The following is a 26,680-nucleotide window of genomic DNA, read 5'->3' on the forward strand; positions in this document are numbered from 1 at the left end:
CGGGATTCCAACAGGGCTTCGCCAAGCGCTGCGGGAGGAGGGAGATGTGTCATGGGAGGGAGAGGGAGGCGCCAGGGCTTAGCTGTTGCTGCCCTCCCTTCCCCCCACTATATATAGGGCCAAGGGAGAGGGGGGGCGCAGCCTTGGCCCTTCCTCCAAGGAAGGGTGCGGCCAGGGAGGAGTCCATCCTCCCCAAGGCACCTAGGAGGTGCCTTCCCCCTTTAGGACTCTTTCTTTCCCTTATCTCTTGGCGCATGGGCCTCTTGGGGCTGGTGCCCTTGGCCCATATAGGCCAAGGCGCACACCCCTATAGCCCATGTGCCCCCCCGGGGCAGGTGGACCCCCTTGGTGGACCCCCGGACCCCTTTCGGCACTCCCTGTACAATACCGATAATGTGTGAAACTTTTCCGGCGACCAAAACAAGACTTCCCATATATAAATCTTTACCTCCGGACCATTCCGGAACTCCTCGTGACGTCCGGGACTCCGAACAACTTTCGGGTTACCGCATACTAATATCTCTATAACCCTAGCGTCACCGAACCTTAAGTGTGTAGACCCTACGGGTTCGGGAGACATGCAGACATGACCGAGATGACTCTTCGGTCAATAACCAACAGCGGGATCTGGATACCCATGTTGGCTCCCACATGTTCCACGATGATCTCATCGGATGAACCACGATGTCAAGGACTTAATCAATCCCGTATACAATTCCCTTTGTCTAGCGGTACGATACTTGCCCGAGATTCGATCGTCGGTATCCCGATACCTTGTTCAATCTCGTTACCGGCAAGTCTCTTTTACTCGTTCCATAACACATCATCCCGTGATCAACTCCTTGATCACATTGTGCACATTATGATGATGTCCTACCGAGTGGGCCCAGAGATACCTCTCCGTCACACGGAGTGACAAATCCCAGTCTCAATTCGTGCCAACCTAACAGACACTTTCGGAGATACCCGTAGTGCACCTTTATAGTCACCCAGTTACGTTGTGACGTTTGGCACACCCAAAGTATTCCTACGGTATCCGGGAGTTGCACAATCTCATGGTCTAAGGAAATGATACTTGACATTAGAAAAGCTTTAGCATACGAACTACATGATCTTGTGCTAGGCTTAGGATTGAGTCTTGTCCATCACATCATTCTCCTAATGATGTGATCTTGTTATCAACGACATCCAATGTCCATGGTCAGGAAACTGTGACCATCTATTGATCAACGAGCTAGTCAACTAGAGGCTTACTATGGGACATGGTGTTGTCTATGTATCCACACATGTATCTGAGTTTCCTATCAATACAATTCTAGCATGGATAATAAACGATTATCATGAACACGGAAATATAATAATAACCAATTTATTATTGCCTCTAGGGCATATTTCCAACAGTCTCCCACTTGCACTAGAGTCAATAATCCAGTTCACATCGATATGTGATTAACACTCAAGGTCACATCCCCATGTGACTAACACCCAAAGAGTTTACTAGAGTCAATAATCTAGTTCACATTACCATGTGATTAACACTCGATGAGTTCTGGGTTTGAACATGTTATGCTTGTGAGAGATGTTATAGTCAACGGGTCTGAATCTTTCAGATCCGTATGTACTTCGCAAATCTCTATGTCATCTTGTAGATGCAGCTACTACGCTATATTTGGAGCCATTTCAAATAACTGTTCTACTTGGAGCTATTCTAAATTGTTGCTCCATTATACGTATCCGGTATCTCTACTCAGAGCTATCCGGATAGGTGTTAAGCTTGCATCGACGTAACTCTTTACGTCGAACTCTTTATCACCTCCATAACCGAGAAACATATCCTTATTCCTCTAAGGATAATTTAGACCGCTATCTGGTGATCTACTCCTAGATTACCTTTGTACCCTCTTGCCAGATATGTGGCAAGGCACACATCAGGTGCGGTACTCGGCATGGCATACCGTATAGAGCCTATGACAAAAGCATAGGGGACGAACTTCGTCCTTCCTCTTTCTTCTTCCGTGGTCGAGCTTTAAGTCTTAACTTCATACCTTACAACTCAGGCAAGAACTCCTTCTTTGACTGATCCATCTTGAACACCTTCAAGATCATGTCAAGGTATGTGCTCATTTGAAAGTACCATTAAGCGTTTTGATCTATCCTTATAGATCTTGATGCTCAATGTTCAAGTAGCTTAATCCAGGCTTTCCATTGAAAAACACTTTCCAAAAAACCCTATATGCTTTCCAGAAATTCTACGTCATTTCTGATCAACAATATGTCAACATATATTTATCAGAAATTCTATAGTGCTCCCACTCACTTCTTTGGAAATACAAGTTTCTCATAAACTTTGTATACACCCAAAATCTTTGATCATCTCATCAAAGCATACATTCCAACTACGAGATGCTTACGCCAGTCCTTAGAAGGATTGCTGGAGCTTTGCATACTTATTAGCATCTTTCAGGATTGACAAAACCTTCCGGTTGTATCACATACAACCTTTCCTCAAAAATCGTCGAGGAAACAATGTTTTGACATCCTATCTGCAAGATTTCATAAATAATGCAGTAATTGCTAATATAATTCCAACAGACTCTTAGCATCGCTACGAGTGAGAAAGTCTCGTCGTAGTCAACTCCTTGAACTTGTCGGAAAACATCTTAACGACAAGTCGAGCTTTCTTAATGGTGACATTTACCATCATTGTCCGTCTTCCTTTTAAAATCCATCTGTACCCAACAGCCTCACGACCATCGAGTTGTTCTATCAAAATCTACACTTTGTTTCCATACATGGATCCTCTCTCGGATTTTATGGCCTCGAGCCATTTATCGGAATCCGGGCCCACCGTCGCTTCTCCATAGCTCGTAGGTTCATTGTTGTCTTCCAACAGACTCTTAGCATCGCTACGAGTGAGAAAGTCTCGTCGTAGTCAACTCCTTGAACTTGTCGGAAAACATCTTAACGACAAGTCGAGCTTTCTTAATGGTGACATTTACCATCATTGTCCGTCTTCCTTTTAAAATCCATCTGTACCCAACAGCCTCACGACCATCGAGTTGTTCTGTCAAAATCTACACTTTGTTTCCATACATGGATCCTCTCTCGGATTTTATGGCCTCGAGCCATTTATCGGAATCCGGGCCCACCATCGCTTCCCCATAGCTCGTAGGTTCATTGTTGTCTAGCAACATAACTTCCAAGACAGGATTACGTACCACTCTGAAGTAGTACGCATCCGTGTCATCCTACGAGGTTTGGGAGTGACTTGATCCGAAGTCTCATGATCAATATCATAAGCTTCCACTTCAATTGGTGTAGGTGCCACAGGAACAACTCTTTGTGCCCTGCTATACACTAGTTGAAGTGACGATTCAATAACCTCATCAAGTCTCCACCATCCTCCCACTCAATTCTTTCGAGAGAAACTTTTCCTCGAGAAAGGACCCGATTCTAGAAACAATCCCTTATTGCTTTCGGATCTGAGTCAGGAGGTATACCCAACTGTTTTGGGTGTCCTATGAAGATGCATTTATCCGCTTTGGGTTCGAGCTTATCAGCCTGAAACTTTTTCACATAAGCGTCGCAGCCCCAAACTTTTAAGAAATGATAGCTTAGGTTTCTCTAAACCACGGTGTCATCTCATCAGAATTATGTGGTGCCCTATTTAAAGTGAATGTGGTTGTCTTTAATGCCTAACCCATAAACTATCGTGGTAATTCGATAAGAGACATCATGGTATGCATCATATCCAATAGGGTGCAGTTATGATGTTCGGACACACCATCACACTATGGTGTTCCAGGCTGTATTAGTTGTGAAACAATTTCCACAATGTCTTAATTCTGTGTCAAACTCGTAATTCAGATATTCATCTCTATGATCATATCATAGATATTTTATCCTCTTGTCACGACGATCTGTCAACTTCACCCTGAAATTACTTGAACCTTTCAATAATTCAGACTCGTGATTCATCAAGTAAATATACTAAACATCTACTCAAATCATCTGTGAAGTAAGAACATAATGATATCCACTACATGCCTCAGCACTCATTGGATTGCACACATCAAAATGTATTACTTTCAACAAGTTGCTTTCTAGTTCCATTTTACTGAAAACGAGGCTTTCAGTCATCTTGCCCATGTGGTATGATTTGCATGTCTCAAGTGATTCAAAATCAAGTGAGTCCAAATGGTCCATTTGCATGGAGTTTCTTCATGCATATACACCAATAGACATGGTTCGCATGCCTCAAACTTTTCAAAAACGAGTGAGCCCAAAGATCCATCAACATGGAGCTTCTTCATGCGTTTTATACCGATATGACTTACGTGGCAGTGCCACAAGTAGGTGGTACTATCATTACTATCTTATATCTTTTGGCATGAACATGTGTATCACTACGATCGAGATTCAATAAACCATTCATTTTAGGTGCAAGACCATTGAAGGTATTATTCAAATAAACAGAGTAACCATTATTCTCCTTAAATGAATAACCGTATTGCGATAGACATAATCCAATCATGTCTATGCTCAACGCAAACACCAATCTTGATGGTAGAGGGAGCGTACGATATTTGATCAACCTTGGAAATACTTCCAACACATATCGTCATCTCACCTTTTAGCTAGTCTTCGTTTATTCCGTAGCTTTTATTTCGAGTTACTAACACTTAGCAACCGAACCGGTATCTAATACCCTGGTGCTACTAGGAGTACTAGTAAAGTACACATTAACATAATACATCCAATATACTTCTATCGACCTTGCCAGCCTTCTTATCTACCAAGTATCTAGGGTAATTCTGCTCCAGTGGTTGTTCCCTTTATTACAGAAGCACTTAGTCTCGGGTTTGGGTTCAACCTTGGGTTTCTTCACTAGAGCAGCAGCTGATTTGCCGTTTCATGAAGCATCCCTTTTTGCCCTTGCCCTTCTTGAAACTAGTGGTTTCACCAACCATCAACAATTGATGCTCCTTCTTGATTTCTACTTTTGTGGTGTCAAACATCGCGAATATCTCAAGGATCATCATATATGTCCCTGATATATTATAGTTCATCACGAAGCTCTAGCAGCTTGGTGGTAATGACTTCGGAGAACCATGACTATTTCATCTGGAAGATCAACTCCCACTCAATTCAAGCGATTGTTGTACTCAGACAATCTGAGCACAAGTTCAACAATTGAGCTTTTCTCCCTTAGTTTGCATGCTAAGAAAATTGTCAGAGGTCTTATACCTCTTGACGTGGGCACGAGCCTGAAATCCCAATTTCAGCCCTCGAAACATCTCATATGTTTCGCGACATTTCAAAACGTCTTCGGTGCCTCAACTCTAAGCTGTTTAACTAAACTATCACGTAGTTATCAAAATGTGTATGTCAGATGTTCGCAACATCCATAGACAATGTTCGAGGTTCAGCACACTGAGCGGTGCATTAAGGACATAAGCCTTCTATGAAGCAATGAGGACAAACCTCAGTTTACGGACCTAGTCCGCATAATAACTACTATCAACTTTCAACTAAATTTTCTCTAGGAACATATCTAAACAGTAGAACTGAAGCGCGAGCTACGACATAATTTGCGAAGACCTTTTGACTATGTTTAGGATAATTAAGTTCATCTTGTGAACTCCCACTCGGATAGACATCCCTCTAGTCATCTAAGTGATTACATGATCCGAGTCAACTAGGCCATGTCCGATCATCACGTGAGACGGACTAGTCAACATCGGTGAACATCTTCATGTTGATCGTATCTTCTATACGACTCATGCTCGACCTTTCGGTCTCTTGTGTTCCGAGGCCATGTCTGTACATGCTAGGCTCGTCAAGTTAACCTAAGTGTTTCGCATGTGTTCCGAGGCCATGTCTGTACATGCTAGGCTCGTCAACACCCATTGTATTCGAACGTAAGAATCTATCACACCCGATCATCACGTGGTGCTTCGAAACGACGAACTTTCGCAATGGTGCACAGTTAGGGGGAACACTTTCTTGAAATTATTATGAGGGATCATCTTATTTACTACCGTCGTTCTAAGCAAACAAGATGCATAAACATGATAAACATCACATGCAATCAAATAGTGACATGATATGGCCATCATCACTTTGCTCCTCTTGATCTCCATCTTCGGGGCTCCATGATCATCATCGTCACCGGCATGACACCATGATCTCCATCATCATGATCTCTATCATCGTGTCTTCATGAAGTTGTCTCGTCAACTATTACTTCTACTACTACAGCTAACGGTTAGCAATAAAGTAAAGTAATTACATGACGTTTATGTTGACACGCGGGTCATAAATAAATTAAGACAACTCCTATGGCTCCTGCCGGTTGTCATACTCATCGATATGCAAGTCGTGATTCCTATTACAAGAACATGATCAATCTCATACATCACATATATCATTCATCACATCCTTATGGCCATATCACATCACATAGCATACCCTGCAAAAACAAGTTAGACGTCCTCTAATTGTTGTTTGCATGTTTTACGTGGCTGCTATGGGTTTCTAGCAAGAACGTTTCTTACCTACGCAAAAACCACAACGTGATATGCCAATTGCTATTTACCCTTCATAAGGACCCTTTTCATCGAATCCGATCCGACTAAATTGGGAGAGACAGACACCCGCTAGCCACCTTACGCAACTAGTGCATGTCAGTCGGTGGAACCAGTCTCACGTAAGAGTACGTGTAAGGTCGGTCCGGGCCGCTTCATCCCACAATGCCACCGAATCAAGATTGGACTAGTAACGGTAAGCATATTGAACAAAATCAACGCCCACAACTACTTTGTGTTCTACTCGTGCATAGAAACTACGCATAGACCTAGCTCATGATGGCACTGTTGGGGAACGTAGCATAAATTCAAAATTTTCCTACGTGTCACCAAGATCAATCTATGGAGTCATCTAGCAATGAGGGAGGAGTGGATCTACATACCCTTGTAGATCGCACGCGGAAGCGTTCAAGAGAACGGGGTTGATGGAGTCCTACTCGTCGTGATCCAAATCACCAATGATCCTAGCGCCGAACGGACGGCACCTCCGCGTTCAACACACGTACGGAGCAGCGACGTATCCTCCTTCTTGATCCAGCAAGAGGGGAGGAGAGGTTGATGGAGATCCAGCAGCACGACGGCGTGGTGGTGGAAGTAGCGGGATTCCAACAGGGCTTCGCCAAGCGCTGCGGGAGGAGGGAGATGTGTCATGGGAGGGAGAGGGAGGTGCCAGGGCTTAGCTGTTGCTGCCCTCCCTTCCCCCCACTATATATAGGGCCAAGGGAGAGGGGGGGCGCAGCCTTGGCCCTTCCTCCAAGGAAGGGTGCGGCCAGGGAGGAGTCCATCCTCCCCAAGGCACCTAGGAGGTGCCTTCCCCCTTTAGGACTCTTTCTTTCCCTTATCTCTTGGCGCATGGGCCTCTTGGGGCTGGTGACCTTGGCCCATATAGGCCAAGGCGCACACCCCTACAGCCCATGTGCCCCCCCGGGGCAGGTGGACCCCCTTGGTGGACCCCCGGACCCCTTTCGGCACTCCCGGTACAATACCGATAATGTGCGAAACTTTTCCGGCGACCAAAACAAGACTTCCCATATATAAATCTTTACCTCCGGACCATTCCGGAACTCCTCGTAACGTCCGGGATCTCATCCGGGACTCCGAATAACTTTTAGGTTACCGCATACTAATATCTCTATAACCCTAGCGTCACCGAACCTTAAGTGTGTAGACCCTATGGGTTCGGGAGACATGCAGACATGACCGAGATGACTCTCCGGTCAATAACCAACAGCGGGATCTGGATACCCATGTTGGCTCGCACATGTTCCACGATGACCTCATCGGATGAACCACGATGTCAAGGACTTAATCAATCCCGTATACAATTCCCTTTGTCTAGCGGTACGATACTTGCCCGAGATTCGATCATCGGTATCCCGATACCTTGTTCAATCTTGTTACCGGCAAGTCTCTTTTACTCGTTCCGTAACACATCATCCCGTGATCAACTCCTTGATCACATTGTGCACATCAACTCCTTGATCACATTGTGCACATTATGATGATGTCCTACCGAGTGGGCTCAGAGATACCTCTCCGTCACACGGAGTGACAAATCCCAGTCTCGATTCGTGCCAACCCAACAGACACTTTCGGAGATACCCGTAGTGCACCTTTATAGTCACCCAGTTACGTTGTGACGTTTGGCACACCCAAAGTATTCCTACGGTATCCAGCAGTTGCACAATCTCATGGTCTAAGGAAATGATACTTGACACTAGAAAAGCTTTAGCATACGAACTACATGATCTTGTGCTAGGCTTAGGATTGGGTCTTGTCCATCACATCATTCTCCTAATGATGTGATCCCGTTATCAACGACATCCAATGTCCATGGTCAGGAAACCGTGACCATCTATTGATCAACGAGCTAGTCAACTAGAGGCTTACTAGGGACATGGTGTTGTCTATGTATCCACACATGTATCTGAGTTTCCTATCAATACAATTCTAGCATGGATAATAAACGATTATCATGAACAAGGAAATATAATAATAACCAATTTATTATTGCCTCTAGGGCATATTTCCAACAATCTATGATGTCTCTTACCGATTACCACTATCGTTTTGGGGTTATGCATTAGAGACAGCTACATTCACGTTAAATAGGGCACCATCTAAATCCGTTGAGACGACACCGTATGAACTGTGGTTTGGCGAGAAACCTAAGCTGTCGTTTCTTAAAGTTTGGGACTGCGATGCTTATGTGAAAAAGTTTCAACATGATAAGCTTGAACCCAAATCGGAGAAGTAAATCTTCATAGGATACCCAAGAGAAAATGTTGGGTACACCTTCTATCACAGATCCAAAGGCAAGATATTCATTGCTGAGAATTGATCCTTTCTAGAGAAGGAGTTTCTCTCAAAAGAAGTGAGTGGGAGGAAAGTAGAACTTGATGAGGTAACTGTACCTGCTCTCTTATTGGAAAGTAGTTCATCACATAAATCTGTTCCTGTGACTACTACACCAATTAGTGAGGAAGCTAATGATGATGATCGTGTAACTTCAGATCAAGTTACTTCCGAACCTCGTAGATAAACCAGAGTGAGATCCGCACCAGAGTGGTACGGTAATCCTGTTCTGGAGGTCATGTTACTTGACCATGACGAACCTACGAACTATGAGGAAGCGATGATGAGCACAGATTCCGCAAAATGGCTTGAGGCCATGAAATCTGAGATGAGATCCATGTATAAGAACAAAGTATGGACTTTGATTGACTTGCCCAAAGATCGGCGAGCCATTGAGATTAAATGGATCTTCAAGAGGAAGACGGACGCTGATAGTAGTGTTACTATCTACAAAGCTAGAATTGTCGCAAAAAGGTTTTCGACAAGTTCAAGGTGCTGACCACGATGAGAATTTCTCACTCGTATCTATGCTTAAGTATGTCCGAATCATGTTAGCTATTGCCGCATTTTTATGAAATCTAGCAAATGGATAAACAAAACTGCATTCCTTAATAGGATTTATTAAAGAAGAGTTGTATATGATGCAACCAGAAGGTTTTGTCGATCCTAAAGGTACTAACAAAATATGCAAGCTCCAGCGATCCATCTATGGACTGGTGCAAGCATCTTGGAGTTGGAATATACGCTTTGATAAGTTGATCAAAGCATATAGTTTTATACAGACTTGCGGTGAAGCCTGTATTTACAAGAAAGTGAGTGGGAGCACTACAGCATTTCTGATAAGTATATGTATGACATATTGTTGATCGGAGATGATGTAGAATTATTCTGCAAAGCATAAAGGAATGTTTGGAAGGAGTTTTTTCAAAGAAAGACCTCGGTGAAGCTGCTTACATATTGAGCATCAAGATCTATAGAGATAGATCAAGACGCTTGATAAGTTTTTCAATGAGTACATACCTTGACAAGATTTTGAAGTAGTTCAAAATGGAACAGTCAAAGAAGGAGTTCTTGCCTGTGTTACAAGGTGTGAAGTTGAGTAAGACTCAAAACCCGACCACGACAGAAGATAGAGAGAGAATGAAAGTCATTCCCTATGCCTCAGCCATAGGTTCTATAAAGTATGCCATGCTGTGTACCAGACCTATTGTATACCATGCCCTGAGTTTGGCAAAGGAGTACAATAGTGATCTAGGAGTAGATCACTGGACATTGGTCAAAATTATCCTTAGTGGAATAAGGATATGTTTCTCGATTATGGATGTGACAAAAGGTTCGTCGTAAAGGGTTACGTCGATGCAAGTTTTGACACTGATTCAGATGACTCAAAGTCTCAATCTGGATACATATTGAAAGTGGGAGCAATTAGCTAGAGTAGCTCCGTGCAGAGCATTGTTGACATAGAAATTTGCAAAATACATACGGATCTGAATGTGGCAGACCCTTGACTAAACTTCTCTCACAAGCAAAACATGATCATACCTCAGTACTCTTTGGGTGTTAAATCACATAGCGATGTGAACTAGATTATTGACTCTAGTAAACCCTTTGGGTGTTGGTCACATGTCGATGTGAACTATGGGTGTTAATCACATGGTGATGTGAACTATTGGTATTAAATCACATGGTGATGTGAACTAGATTATTGACTCTGGTGCAAGTGGGAGACTGAAGGAAATATGCCCTAGAGGCAATAATAAAGTTATTATTTATTTCCTTATATCATGATAAATGTTTATTATTCATGCTAGAATTGTATTAACCGGAAACATAATACATGTGTGAATACATAGACAAACAGAGTGTCACTAGTATGCCTCTACTTGACTAGCTCGTTGATCAAAGATGGTTATGTTTCCTAACCATAGACATGAGTTGTCATTTGATTAACGGGATCACATCATTAGGAGAATGATGTGATTGACTTGACCCATTCCGTTAGCATAGCACTTGATCGTTTAGTTTGTTGCTATTGCTTTCTTCATGACTTATACATGTTCCCATGACTATGAGATTATGCAACTCCCGTTTACCAGAGGAACACTTTGTGTGCTACCAAACGTCACAACATAACTGAGTGATTATAAAGGTGCTCTACAGGTGTCTCCGAAGGTACTTGTTGGGTTGGCATATTTTGAGATTAGGATTTGTCACTCCGATTGTCGGAGAGGTATCTCTGGGCCCTCTCGGTAATGCACATCACTTAAGCCTTGCAAGCATTGCAACTAATGAGTTAGTTGCGGGATGATGTATTACAGAACGAGTAAAGAGACTTGCCGGTAACAAGATTGAACTAGGTATTGAGATACCGACGATCGAATCTCGGGCAAGTAACATACCGATGACAAAGGGAACAACGTATGTTGTTATGCGGTCTGACCGATAAAGATCTTCGTAGAATATGTGGGAGCCAATATGAGCATCCAGGTTCCGCTATTGGTTATTGACCGGAGACATGTTTCGGTCATGTCTACATAGTTCTCGAACCCGTAGGGTCCGCACGCTTAAAGTTTCGGTGATGATTGTATTATGAGTTTATGTGATTTGATGTACCGAAGGTAGTTCGGAGTCCCGAATGAGATCGGGGACATGACGAGGAGTCTCGAAATGGTCGAGACATAAAGATCGATATATTGGACGACTATATTCGGACATCGGAAAGGTTCCGAGTGATTCGGGTATTTTCGGGGGTACCGGGGAGTTACGGGAATACGAGGAAGAAGTAATGGGCCTCATGGGCCAAGTGGTGGAAGAGAGGAGGCAGGGCGCGTGGCCCCCCTAGCCCAAACCGAATTGGACTAGGGGCCGGCCCCCCTTTCCTCCTTTTCCTCCTTCTCCTTCCTTCTCCTTCTCCTCCTTCCTTTCCTCCTCCTGGTAGGAGTAGGAAAGGGGAGTCCTACTCCTTCTAGGAGGAGGACTCCTCCTCCTGATGCGCCCATAGAGGGCCGCTGGCCTTCCCCCTTGCTCCTTTATATTCAGGGGCAGGGGGCACCTCTAGACACACAAGTTGATCAATTGATCTCTCCCAGCCGTGTGCGGTGCCCCCCTCCACCATATTCCATCTCGGTCATATCGTAGCGGTGCTTAGGCGAAGTCCTGCGTCGGTAGCAACATCATCACCGTCACCATGCCGTCGTGCTGACGGAACTCTCCCGTGAAGCTCTGCTGGATCGGAGTTCGTGGGACGTCATCAAGTTGAACGTGTGCTGAACTCGGAGGTGCCGTGCGTTCGATACTTGGATCGGTCGGATCGTGAAGACGTACGACTACATCAACCGTGCTGTGCTAACGCTTCCGCTTTCGGTCTACGAGGGTACATGGACAACACTCTCCCCTCTCATTGTTATGCATCACCATGATCTTGCGTGTGCGTAGGATTTTTTTTGAAATTACTACATTCCCCAACACGCGGTTGACATTGATCAAGCCCCTTTCGAACCGTTCGAGTACAATGAAACGGAGGGCGGCGTGGATGATCATGGTTGTGCGAGCGAATTGGAGGAGATCGAAGCGGAAGCGTTTGAGCAATCGCAAGCAAAAACTGGGAAAACATAAGATCGAAGAACTGCACAATCTTGGAAGATCAAGCTTTGATTCAAGCATGGAGTGCGGTGTCTCTTGATGCATGCACGGGTACATCTCAAACTTCCAAGAGATATTGGCAAAGGATCGAAGATCAATACTTCTACATTATGGCAAAGCATCCCAATAGGACTCCACGCAGATTTCGGTCGCTTCAAGGGCGTTGGGAGAACATCAAGCCTATGTGCAGCCGTTGGGCAGATTGCTTGGAGCAAGTACGCAATGCACCTCCAAGTGGCACCGTGGAGTCCGACTATGTGAGTTTGTTTTGCCTTTGTTCAAATTGTGCATCATCATATTGCATCATGAGAAATGATTGGATTACTTTATTCACATTGTGTAGGACAAGATTGCTCAACATAGATACAAGGACATGGAAGCTTCAGAAGGCAATTTTTTCAAACTAGAGCATTGTTGGGAGTTGCTCCAAAAGTGCGAGAAGTGGAAGTTGATGGACAAAGAATCCCCACCAAAGAGAGGCTCATTTACAAACATGGATGAATATGAGGATGATGATGGCCCAAGAAATTTGCACAAGCCCGATGGTGACAAGAAGACCAAGGAGAAGATGAAGAGAGAGCAAGAAGCATCAAGCTTGAGGGAGAAGATTGATGCCATGGTGCATTCCAACGAGTCGATGTTGTTGAAATCGTTGGAGATCAAGAAAGAGTTGGCCGAGAAGAAGGCGAAGGAGAAGCAAGAAAAGTGGTAGTTGCTCAAGGAAGAGGGGCTGCGCAAAGCTTCCATCGACGTGAGAAGAGCACGCGCCGTCGAAAACAAATCTATGTCCATGTTGCTCGCCGAAGAGAACAAAATCATGTCAATGAACCGCAATGACATGGACGACCTCACCAAAACATGGCATGATATGGCTAGGAGAGAAATCTTGAAGAGAAGAATGGTGGCGTCGGCCGGTCCATGCTACAGTTTCGATGATGTTTTGTCCGCTCCATATGGTGGCAATGTGGATGATTTCGGTGCGGGAGTTGGAACAAGCGCCGGAGGTGGATTCGGTGGCGCCGATGAACGCCAAGGTGGACTCGATGGCGCGGAGTGAAGATCGATCAAGATGATGCCGGACATAAGCGCAAACCTTTTGCAGGGCCCTCTTTTGCGTTAGCCGTGATGAACTTGACTTCTATTTGAGCGTAAAACTGTTTATGTCGTTTGAATTTGAACTTGTTTGTGAAATCCTATGTTAAATGTGAGACTTGCAGTTTATCTGTTTGCGGGTCGTCACGGTGGTGTCCGAGTAGAACCCGCATAGTTGACCCGTAAAAAGCATATTCTGCAAATATACTTTTTTACGGATCCGTTTGTGAGGTCTGCAACTGTGCCAGCCCGCGTCGGCCCGCAAAAGCGGTTTTACGCGAACTGCAAACGCGTTTTGCGGGCCGGCGAGATGCGGGGTCTGCTAAAGTTTCTCTTAGAATAACGAGCACACTAATTGACTACTTTTACAAAATACATAATTGATCTACTACTACTCGAACATCTATATTGGTTGAAAAGATTTTTGAGTGCATTCAGTCCTTTAAACAAAAAAAGGGAGGGAGTACTTATTTCGCTTTCGCAACACTAAGGGCATCTCCAGCCGTTGGCCCCCCAGGAGGGGCAAAAAATCGCCCCCTGGGGCGCACCGGCGCTAAACCGCGCACTGGGGGCGTGATGCCCCTCAGTCGCGGCGCCCACGGTTAGTCAAAAAAGTCAAATACGGCGCAAAAACGACTCAAATTTAACGCAAATATCGGCGAGTTCGTTCAAACTTAAACATATTTTACAAAAAAGGAAGAAACTACCGCGGGCTACCCCCGCCGTCTCCCTCGCCGCCCGCCTCGCCGCCCGCCCACGCGGTTTTACATGCCGAGGAGGCTGTAGAACCGCGTGTAGTCACCGCCGTCGTCGTCGTCGTCGCCGCCGCCCCCACCTACGCCTCCGCCGTCCCTGCTGCATCCCTCCCCCGGTTGGCGCGGCGGGTTGGACGGTCCGGGGGCGTCGTCGTCGTCGTCGCTGTCGAGGACCACGACGTCGTGCTCGTCCTCGCGCCCACGCTTGCGGGCGGCGATCTCCTGCAGGGCCCAGCGCTGCCGGACCATCTCGTCGCGGAGGTAATCGTCCCGCGCCCACCGCAGGGCGTCCTCGTCGGAGAAGCCGCGCCGGGCTATCTCCTCATACTCCGCGGGGAGGCCGGGCTCCGGCTTGGGCTCGACGAGGACGAAGTGGCCGGTGGGTGGGGAGGCGTTGGCGCCGATGCGGACGCCGAAGCTGCGGGTGCGCGCGCTGACCGGCGTGCCCTGGGGCTCCGGCTTGACGGGGCGGAGGCAGGGCGAGCCGCCGGACGAGGAGGAGGACCCCCCCGGTCTCCATGCGCCTCGGGGTCCAGGAGCTTCCCCGGCGGCGTGAGAAGGAAGGGGGGCGGGGTACTCGAGGCGCGGCGTGTTGCCGCCCTCGATGTATTTGAGGACGGCCTCCAACGTGCGCCCGGGCACACCCCACCACCGACGCCGGCCGACGGCGTTGAGCCTGCCGGAGGGCTCGACGCCGTTGGTGGCCTCGAGCTGCTCGGCGTGTCGGCGGCGAAAGTAGGGCTCCCAGAGCGGGCTGTCGGGGACGTACAGTGGCCCCTCCCTCGCCGCACGCGGCAGGGACGAGCGGATGCGTGCAATCTCCGCACGCCGCGCCGCGCCGGTGGGTATCGGGGGCACCGGCACACCGCCGGCGCTGATCCTCCACGCCCCGGGTACCCGCATGTCCGACGGGACCGGGTACTCGGCCTCAAAAAGGAGGCGAGCCTCGCTCTCGTGAAGATGGCGGCGGCCGAATCCGTTCGCCGCCGCGCCGTCGCCTGGGAAGCGCTCGGCCATGGGTGCTGGAGACGGCGAGAGAGAGGAGAAGGAGGAACGACGACGGCGAGAGAGAGGCGAGGGAGGAACGACGACGGCGAGAGAGTACGAGTCGCCGAGTGCTCTGGGGCGCGTCTTATATAGGCCGAGGCGCCGCCCGTGCGCGAGCCGCCGTGAGTACGCGTGGCAGGCGAGGGACGCGCGTCATCCAGTCTTCACTGCGCCGCCGTGAGGCATCAATGGCGCAGGTTGACCGGTGTGGCAGCTTTGGCATTGATTCGTCGCGGGAAACGAGGTGATGAGGACGAGGAAGGGCCGAGAAGAAGGTAGAGTCGCTGACGCGGCGGGCCCGTGGCTGTTTCGCGCCAAAACAGTTCGCCCGGCGCCCCCGGGCGTCCCCAGCGCGCCGGGTTTGGCCTGGGTCCGCCGGCGCTGTTTTCGGCCCAAGCCGGCGAAAATCGGGCTCCTGAGAACGCGACTGGGCCGATTTTTCGGCGTCGGCGTAAAAAAAACGTTCTGAAGAGGTCTTCCTGAGGGCGCGGCTGCAGAAGCCCTGAGCTCCAGGGAGGCGGGCGTTGAATCCGCACTTGCCTAGTTGACCGAGCGGCCGCGTTGTCATCTCCACTTCCACCCATTCCTCCCGGCGATGGGTTTCATCGTCGGGGACACGCTCGCGTCGGCGGTGGTGAAGGAGGCGGTGAACATGATCCGCGTCGCGGCCGAGCGCGAGGCGGGGCTGCTCTGGAGCTTCAAGGACGACCTGGGGGCCATGGGGGACACGCTGGAGACCATCCACGCGGCGCTCAGGGACGCGGACGCCGCCCGGGGGCCGGCGCCGGCGAGGATGGACGAGAGGACGCGCCTGCTGCTCGGGCGCCTCAAGGCGGCGGCGCAAGACATCGAGGACCTGCTGGAGGAGTTCGCGGACGCCGGCGCCCGGGGCCGCCGCAGCAACTGGCTCCGCGAGGTTCGTCGTGTTTTACCGGAAATTGGCATGTGTCATGTGTGCATCCACTAGCTCTGAAGCTGCAGTTTCCAAAGTGTGCAATTTTTTTAGCAAAATGTCGCTCTCCCTACTTTTGGAGTGATGTGGTGATGGTGGATTGTTGTTCAGACGAACTACAAGCTAACCGTAATTTACACGAATGTTTTTCTGTATCTTCATAGTATTACTGCAAACCTGTAGAGAACCTTCCTCTCAGTATGTTTCATACGTACTTCCATTTCACCATCTTTTTCCTACTGAACGGGCGTTAACTACTACCAACAGGGGCCCCGCTGCCGCTGGTGCTATAATATATCTCTGTCGCGCAGCATCTTGGCTCACAAAATGAAGAAGATGAGGGAAAGATTAGGACGAATTCAAGCAGATGCTGGCCTTGCTAGATCCCATGGTGGCACGAGTAGCGACCTCCATGATCAGGATGATGATATCAGCCGAAGAGAAACATGGTCGGATTTCAGAGAATATATCGTGGGGAGAGAGGAGGACAGAGAAGCTGTAGTGAGCGCTTTGCTCAGGCACACCGAGAAAGAGCTCTCTGTTATTTCGATTCATGGCTTTGGCGGTTTAGGGAAGACGACACTTGCCCGGCTGGCCTTCAATGCTGAGCCTGTGATTAGAGCCTTCGATTGTAGGGTCTGGATTCATGTGTCTATGAAATATGATTTGATAAAAATTGGCAAGTCGATACTTTCCAAACTTGAAGCAAATTGTTCTGGTGATTTGGATCACTTGAAGACGCAACTGAAAGGATTGCTCAAGGACAAGACCTTCTTGATCGTTCTGGATGACATTTGGGAGGAAGACCCGCATGAACTGCTGAAGTTGATGGATTTTCTGAATGTTGGTGCAAAAGGAAGCATGGTCTTAGTTACTACACGATACGAGAAAATCGCTATAAACATGGACCCTGTCCTGTGCCACAGGCTGGAGAGTTTATCTGATGGAGAATGTTGGGATCTTTTCAAGGAAACGGCCTTCGTCTCTCAAGCCAAAGAAGCAAGACTGCAACACATCGGCAGAGACATAGTAAAGAAGTGCAAAGGTGTTCCTCTGGCTGTGAGATCGCTTGCATTCGTACTAAAATGGAAGGAAGGGGTTGATGAGTGGGAAGATATCAGGGATAGTCACCTCTGGGAATTGGAGGAAAAACAGGATATATCTTTTGAGAGTGTCCTACCATCATTGAAGTTGAGCTTTCAACATATGTCTGCCACCTTGAAATTATGCTTTGTGTATTGCTCTGTCTTCCCAAAAGGCAGTTACATTGATAAGGACTTGCTGATCCAACAATGGATTGCACTTGGGTTTATTCGGCTTAATGAGGCGTTCCATCCTGAAAGGCGCGGTGAGGAGTATGTTAAACAACTTTTGGGGATGTCCTTCCTTCAGATTTCAACTACACAAACACCTGTGAGTCACCCTGTAGGCTTTTATAAATATTTTCTCAGGTTTAGTTTCATTCTGTTCCTTATCAAATACCAGATAGTCGCATACCATGACCCAGTTCCCAATTTATGGAAGCAGAAGAACCAATATGTGAATTCAATATGCAATCATAGGTGTAGATGTCATCCAAGTGTTGTGATTATTTATGAATATGCATCACTTGAAAATACGAGTATATGTCGTTGGTGTTATCCAAATCAGCTCATTATACTTTTGTGTTGGATTGTTCTGTTGTTTTTGTCTTTAAAAGTGGAATTGCTCAGCATTTGGCTGCCACATGGTGTTTGTTTGTAACATTTTTTCTTCCAGATTTCCAGGAAATGTATTGAAGCACCACATGTATTCCGTTTGCATGACCTAGTATATGACTTGGCAAGATCGCTGGCGATGGTGGACCTACTTTTCCTTGACACTGAGAGTAACCTTAAAGTTAGTTCCACACACAGTGATTGCCGTTATGCAGTGCTCACCAATTGCAATCCAACAACTCTCCGTAACAACATGATGAGAAAACTGAGGGCTCTCCATGTTAACGAATGGAAGCAAGAAAAGATCCCTAACAAAATATTTTCTACTAAATTCTTGAGAGTCTTGAATTTAAGTGGATGTTCTCTTTTGGTGCTGCCAAGTTGCATCAAACAGTTGAAGCTACTGAGGTACCTTGATGCTTCAGGAATGCAAGATCAAACGCTTAATCACTTGAGCAGTCTGCAGAATTTACAGGCATTAAAGCTCTCAGGTAGCTTGATTGGGGCACTTCCACATGACATGGGTTCTCTTGAGAAGCTGCGTTACTTAAATCTGAGTGGTTGTTCTAATCTTTTGGTACTGCCAGAATCATTATGTAGTCTTGGAAAGTTGCAGTATCTAGACATGTCGAACTGCTCTGCAATTAAGGAGTTGCCTCCACATTTTGGCAATCTTTTTAGCCTGTCAACTCTGGATTTATCATCTTGTTGCGACTTAACAAAGCTTCCAGAGAGTCTTGGTAGCCTTCAAAAGCTTCGTGTTCTAGATCTTTCAAACTGTTGGAAACTTGATGCATTGTCTGATTCTTTTGCTAAACTTGATCATTTGAAGGGTCTAAATTTGTCATGTTGTTATCAACTTAAAGAGCTACCAGAACTATTTGGCAACCTTGAGACTCTGGATCTGTCAGATTGTCACAAGCTTCAGAAATTGCCTGAATCTATTTCTGGACTTAAAAATTTGAAGGTACTAATTCTATCTGACTGCTGGGAACTAACTGTACTTCCTGAGTCATTCGGGAATCTCAAACAACTCCAGTATCTAGACCTGTCAAGTTCTCAGATTTCTGCATTGCCTGAATCTGTTAGTGAACTTGTCAATTTAGAGCATATGAATATATCATGGTGCACGGATCTTCATAATTTACCTGGTAACTATGGCAATTTAGTCAAACTTGAAGAGCTGAACATGTCATACATTGGCAATGGTAATGTCAACATTCCGAAGGGAATAGCTGAAATGTCCAATCTCAAGATTCTGCTGGCGGATGGCCTTATCAATTGGTCATGGGAAAATGAAGAAGATATCGTGTTCTTTAATGCTTTAAGTAGCTCCAGGTCTAGTTTTTTCTTTACTGGGGAGAATAAACCAAGTGATTTAAGCATAAAGGATAATACTCTTCAAGTTGGAGATCTTGGGCGTGTGCAGAATCTTGCGGAAGTTGAGGAACTGCAATTATCGAAAAGGCGGCAGCTGCGCTCACTGATTGTCTCGGGGCATGGTTATGGGACTGGTACAGAACTAGCACAAGAACTTGTGCCTCAAGAGGCCGTGCTTGAGAAATTGCAACCTCCAAGGACACTAGAGCGGTTTGAATTGTTGGGCTGTACTATTTCTACATTTCCTAGTTGGATGACAGACATTGCATCTTTCCTCCCAAACCTTGCTCACCTTGAACTACGCCATCTGGAAACATGTGGCTGCCTTCCACCCCTTGGACAACTGCCTAAGCTACATATGTTGGTGATATCTGACATGCCTCACATCAAGGAAGTCAATCAAGAATTCTCAGGGGGTGCTAGACCATTTCAGAAGTTAAGAAACATTGTGATAGAGAATATGCCAAACCTGGAGAAATGGCACACAGATGCTACTGTAAGTGGCAATGATGTGGAATTCATGTTCCCAGTTCTTCATCATGTGAAGATACACAAATGTCCAAAGTTGAGATTTCAGCCGTTCCTTCCTCGATCTGTGTCATTGGAAATTTATAGAAGCAATCAAGTTCTATCGTCAGGAGTTCGATCAAATGGCCATTTGTATTACATGCCAACAATAAGGGTGCTGATCGATTCCTGCACACTATCTTCTGATGGTTTGATGGGGTTGCAGTCTCTTACCTCCCTCAAGTTCCTCGGTGTGCGCCACTGCAAAGGTCTGGATAACTGGAGAGGTAGCATTGCCATGCTAACTTCACTGAAGAGTTTAGATATAGCAATGAGCAGTGTTCCTGAATGCTTGGGAGGCGTCACTTCACTGGAGTGTCTGAAAATCCACAACTGCCTAGTAAATTATAACACTCTAGAGCAAGTACTACATCTTACTGCATTGGTGGACCTGTCGCTTTGTTGTAGCCACCCGACTAAATTAGTAAATGACCAAGAGGTAAGAAGCATAACCAACAAGATACGTTTTTCTTACTTTGACACGCTTCACTCTTCACAAAATGACACAGATCTGTATAGAAATTACATATATTTCATGTAGGGCATTGCGTGCTGTCATTTAACATCATAATCTGTCAAATCATAGACCCATGAATTGAAAAAGATAATTTTGTGTGCCAACAATATGCAGTTTCTGGTGGAACCAGCCAACCAGGCTTCAAGTAGAATTCAGAATGACAAAAAGAACACAAATGGACAATAAACCTCAAAAAAATGTAGGAGAAGAATCATAATTTCTGATAATTTGGCATCTTCGTTTTACAGGTCAATTGGTTGACGAATATGGCATCCTGTCTCAAGAATCTTGTAAATCTTGAGCTTGACAATTTCATTGGCTGCGACCGACTTCCCCCCCTTGGCTGTCTAGAAAAGCTACGTTCATTGACACTACGACAGATGCCTGATCTCAAGACAGTGCATCAGGATATTTCCGGGGGCAGCAATTGTTTGCCGATGCTACAAACCCTCAAGATAGGGAGCATGCCTAATCTTGAAAGGTGGACTACCGCGCATGCTCCTGCAGCACATGCTGCTCATGTGAGGATCTTACCTGATCTTCAACTACTCAAGGTTTTTGACTGTCCAAAGCTTAAGTTTGTGCCATTTCTTCCAGTCTGCTCAAAGTGCATTATCAGTGTGACTAGTGACGTAATAGTGCCGGAGCACCATGATGATCCTGCTCCCTGGGACATGCCCACATCAGAACTATTCTGCTTCTATTTACATGGTAGATGCACAGGACTCCAATACTTCAAAGTCCTGAGATTACTATCAGTTTATGGCTGTACAAATATGAGCAGTTGGCAAGAAAGCATCCTCCTCCTTACCTCCCTTCAGAAACTGGAGTTGCATGGGAGTGACATGCCTGGATGGTTGTGTAAACTCTCCTCACTGCGTGAACTTCACATCATAAAGAGCAAACCACCGCTCAACCTATCCCAGTTTGTTTATGATCGTCACCAGATTGCCTTGAGAATCGAGGATTGCCAGGGGACACTCAAGCAGGTGCCTTCTGTGGTGATTTTGGACATGATAAGACACATTACTTTTGTGGAAATAATTGGTGTAAGTTCTGTCTTGCACCTTAAATATACGAACATGCCATTTTTTTAAATGTTTTTTGATACAAAAGTTATGCAATTACTTTCTTCCTAATTCTTAGCCGATGTCAAGGTAACTGTGCAAGGTCCATTTCTGAATTATACTTTTCACCTGTGCTATTACGTTGACACCCCATGCAGAAGTGTGACGTGCTTCTTTCTATGTGCAAGATTCTATCGAGACAATGATTCTGTAACACTAGTAACTAGAATTCCAAATCATCCTCTTCTTTTGGGTAACATTCATGTAATTAAACCATTTTTCTGTAAAAAATGTATTTGAATATTGTGTGGCACAGTCAAACAGTGATTTCAAGATTTTGGCATAATCTTATTTCATTCAGTGACATGACAAGATGGTCACTTCCATCCCTCATCTTGTTCTAATGCTCTAGCATTTTTATGTCAGTGTGAGCCGATAATGCATGCAGAGTGGCGAAATGGTGAACTCTTCAAGTGCAAACTTCGAAAGTCCAGTGAGGTGAGTATGGCTTGATTGACCTACTTAAATGCTTTGGCTCATGTAGACATCAGATTAACCTTGTCGTTCTAATAGAAGATGGCATTCTAATTTAAAGCACCTATTTACCCTCACTCATTTCGATCAAAATTTACCGTCACTCATAACATTTATCATGTTACTGGTTCCTCTTGGTGTAGTATTCATTATGATTATTCTAGTCCCGTAAACAAACATGGAAGCACTCATATGGATACTGAAGGACATGGATATCTCACGAAATGATGGTGAAAAGTCACCTTGGAATCATAGAATATCATGTACCCGAGGTCAATTCTCTGAAGCTAATTTGACAATATACTAGAGAATGGAAGCAGCACATAGTAGGGCTTTAGGGGGTGTTTGGTTAGGCTTATTGGAGGTGGCTTTTGTCTTATAAGACAAAACCGAAAGAAACGTGTTTCTGTAACCTGTTTATGTTCTTTTGGCTTTGGCTATTGGCCTATATATTATAATAGCTGTATGCTTTGGAAGAAGCTTGTATTTCAAAAGGGTTTTTTTGAGAGAAAAGAAGAATCTATTCAACCAATATGCCCTAAGGCACGGCCATGCATAACTTATAAATCGCACGTGGAAGGGGTGGGCGATTATCTAATATCTAATCAGTTTGCCAAACGACCTACAATATTCCCACAACAGAGAGCCCACAGCCTTTTTTTTTGCAACAGACAGTGCACATCCCAACCAAACACGCCCTTATACTCATGTCCCTTACGAGACTGCACAGTTTTCTTATTCCCATGATAAGCTGATATTACTATGCTACAAAGAGTCACAAACTTAACAGAGTAGACTGAAGATTTTCACTTTGCTGTTGCAGTGGTACATGCCGGATGCAGATGCTGGGTCACTGCCGACCATCCTTGGCACATGGCAAGAGGTGCAAGCAGAAAACACGAACCTCGATACTTTTATCTGTTTGAAGTATCCTGAAGCATGGTCAGCATTTCTAATCCCACTGAAAACTCTACGGTCAATGCAGGAACCGACAGAGTTCCTCTCTGGTGATGCAGCCAACCCTGACCAACCAGGCCCTTCAGGAACCAAGTGACTGATGATGATGATGCGAATAAGGAGATGGCGGCGGCGAAGACCTCCCTCCGCCGGATGCTTCTTCCTCGGTGAAATACATGAGTTTCTCATTTCTGTTGTGTGCTGCAAACACAGCACCCAGCTGCAAAACGCACTCCTTGCTATCCGTATTGTTGCTTCGCGTTAATTTGAAGCCAATGCATCCACGGTGATTCGAATCGCCGCATAGGCAATATGTTCATGCAAATCAGGTCTGCGAAAGTTGTATATGGCTAACTGGTTTGGTTGTGTTGCTGTTCAGAAAAACGAAAAGTGCTTTGGTTGTGTTCAAACGGATTTTACAGATTGAAGGGTCCATTACTGGAGTCAGCAGTACTGTGAGGGTATATTCATTGTATTGGTAATATGACGTGCCATGTCACAATATCAAAATGTTGTTGACAATTTGGTGTGCATGGGTTATCTGGGAGCTACTTACTGGTCTGACCTGTACCAATGTGTAATTCCAACTTTCTCTTCTCTTATTTAAAGTAGTGGCAATAAAGCAAAACAAACAGTGACTGAAACTTTCAGCAGAATAAAGCAAAACATTGGTACATCTAGATACCGGGGGACACAACTAGATACATCCATTTCTGCGACGAGTAATTCGGAACGGAATGCGACGAGTAATTCGGAACGGAGGGAGTAGTTGCTTAGAAGACGAATTCAACTATTCTCGCAGAGTAAATAAGAGAAGAAGAGAAAGTTGGAATTACACATTGGTACAGGTCAGACCAGTAAGTACTCCTTCCGTTTCTTTTTAGTCTGCATATAAGGTTTGGTCAAAATCAAGCTTTGTAAAGTTTGACTAATTTTATATTAAAAAATATAAACATTGACAATATGAAATCAATATTATTAGATGCATCACAAAATGTATTTTCATACTATATAGTTTTAATATTGTAGATGTTCATTTTTTTATATAAATTTGGTCAAACTTTGTGTAGTTTGACTTTGACCAAATCTTATATGCGGAGTAAAAAGAAACGGAGGGAGTAGCTCCCAGATAACCCATGCACACCAAATCCAATCTACTGGGGGACACAACCTGAATTACTCGTCGCAGAAATGGAGCTACATTTCAGACACCGGGGGACACAACCTGAATTACTCGTCGCAGAAATGGAGCTACATTTCAGACACCGGGGGACACAACCTGAATTACTCGTCGCAGAAATGGAGCTACATTTCAGACACCGGGGGACACAGCCTGAAAATAAAGCAAAACAAACAGTGACTGAAACTTTCAGCAGAATAACGAAACTCAAGTGCTCAACTCATTGCAAGAACCGCCACATCTGCATCGACACCAAATGCTTCATCTAAGAGAAAATGCAGCTAGCAACTTTAAAGTAGTGGCCATTGTCAACACATTACAGACTGATGCCACTGCATCATTGTTCAAACAGTTTCAGAATTTTAGAACCGCGATGCCAACGAAATAGGTTTTCTACTGTCAGGAGAACAAACCAAGTTTAGCTAGCTAGCAGAAACACAAAAACTGCTGGGTTTTCCTGAACCCATATCTCAACGGAAGGAACCGGGCTCTAATGTCATCGTGTCCGAGGCGGCGACACTTCTGAAGACGTGGACAGGAAGGCGACTTGTAGGGGTATCTCTCTACTCTGCATCGACATCCGCGTACCGCAGCCGCGCGTGAACTGAATTAGCAGAAAAATAGTTAAGCAGTTAGGCATCATGTGTCACAAGTGCTGCAACAAGTTTAAATACGAAGATAATAAAGAAGATGTACAGAACCTCAAAACAATGTAATGTGTTACTCGGTACAGTTACAGTAGGCTGAAAAACAGAAATCATCATCTTCTCTGTAAGTCTGAACTAGGCAGACCGAACTGATTTGGGTTTTGAAGTTCAGAAGTTTTCCACTAGTGGCATACATATGGTATATTGGTATTAATTAAATTGAAGAACTGAATCATCTGAATGGAAACACAGTGGCATCAAAACCAACAGTTTCCAACTAGCTTCAGACAAACAGTGTGTATTTTAGAATTATGAAATGATTTTCACCCCAACAAACAACTAGCTTCAGACAACTGATTTGATCCAGCAACTTTTACTGATGCCTATAATCCTACAGCAGTTCAGATTCCTAACTGAAACAGAGTAGCAGCAAAAGTTTCAGCAAACAGACTGCTTTTCAGACTACTAGTTTCGATTCGAACACTGTTTCCCAAGCACGGGCAGATCAGCACTCAACTGAAATGAAACCCAAAACATCCGGACAAGTTCAAGACTAGTGCAAATAAGAGTTTCTTGCCAAAGGAGAAGAGTTAGGAAGTAGAGGGGCTCTTACGAGGCGTCCCGGCGATGACGACGACGACGTGGAGGGGCTGGCGGTTGTTGGGCAGGTCGACGAGGAGTGGGAAAAGCCGGCCATCACGTGTGGGGAGGCACAAGACGAGGTCGCCGACGCCCAAGACTTGGACGGCGTTGAGCAGCCTAGCCAGCTCCTTCCTCAGGTGGAACACGGATCTCCCCCTGAACGTGTGCCAGCCGCTGGTGATGAGGTCCCCGTGGTTGTCCGTCCACACGTACACGATCTGCCGCGACGGCAGCACGGCCCGGGGGAGGGTAAGCTGCAGTTGAGCCCCAACATCGTCAGCAGATCAAAATCATCAGATACGAATTTGAGATGCCAAGAATTTGAAAGCGCAAATTTGGCAAGAACCGAGCCAAGAATTGCTCCCAGGCGAACGAAATTAACACGATTTGCGATCTCCGCGGTCATATTCCGATGCATGTTAACGACGTCCAATCCAAGAACCCAGCTCGCGCGAATTCGATGGGGAAGAATCAAGAAGCGGGCATGGCGGACTCACCCCGGTCGAACGTGGGAGGGGAGGCATGGTCTCCCGGGCGGGGATGGGCTCCACGACCCAGTGCATCATCGTGCTGGCGCCGTCGATGTGGCCGATGCTGGCGCCGTTGTTCCAGGGGAGGTACTTGCCGTTGGCGCGGAGGCAGCCGAGGTTGAAGTGCTGGAGCCGGACGTCGTCCCCGGACCCCGTCCGGCTGGCCGTCCAGCATACCGCGTCCGCCTCGCGATGGTCGTAGCTGCGCAGCTCGACGCGGAACCCGCGGAGGCCCACCGGCGCCGGCCCGTCCGTGGCGGCGAGGTACAGGCCGTAGGCGGCGCTGTGGAGGAGCAGGTACGGCACCTGCGCGCGGGGGGGATGGTGCACGTGCACCGCCCACGCCGCGTTCATCGACGCCCGGCGGTGGTGGAGGGAGGCGCCCTGCCCGTCATCGTCGGCGTGCAGGTACGTGCCCAGCGCGCGGCTCCGCAGCCGCACGTGCTGGCCGTGCTGGAACAGCTCCATGGGTCGCTTGAGCTGGACCGCCGCGGAGGAGAGGAGGTGGGATCTGCGCGGCGGAGACGGGGAG

At 46.3% G+C, this 26,680-nt stretch overlaps 1 protein-coding gene across 2 annotated transcripts; it reads left to right on the forward strand.

Annotated features, from left to right (window-relative positions):
• Window positions 1-16,033: 16,033 nt before the first annotated feature.
• On the forward strand, window positions 16,034-23,729 carry LOC119331785 (putative disease resistance protein RGA1). Of its 2 annotated transcripts, XM_037604958.1 has the most exons (7): window positions 16,034-16,394; window positions 16,698-17,843; window positions 18,189-20,513; window positions 20,840-21,640; window positions 22,085-22,156; window positions 23,016-23,075; window positions 23,178-23,729. In XM_037604958.1, exons 1-7 carry the CDS (start codon window positions 16,074-16,076, stop codon window positions 23,244-23,246), a joined length of 4,794 nt encoding a protein of 1,597 aa, XP_037460855.1. In that variant the 5' UTR covers window positions 16,034-16,073; the 3' UTR covers window positions 23,247-23,729. The 2 variants fall into 2 exon arrangements, with proteins under 2 accessions (XP_037460855.1, XP_037460856.1); XM_037604959.1 differs by lacking the exons at window positions 22,085-22,156; window positions 23,016-23,075; window positions 23,178-23,729 and having other exon boundaries at window positions 20,840-21,112; window positions 21,189-21,355.
• Window positions 23,730-26,680: the final 2,951 nt, after the last annotated feature.

The sequence above is a fragment of the Triticum dicoccoides genome, chromosome 7A (assembly GCF_002162155.2).
Source record: "Triticum dicoccoides isolate Atlit2015 ecotype Zavitan chromosome 7A, WEW_v2.0, whole genome shotgun sequence".
Taxonomy (NCBI): domain Eukaryota; kingdom Viridiplantae; phylum Streptophyta; class Magnoliopsida; order Poales; family Poaceae; genus Triticum; species Triticum dicoccoides.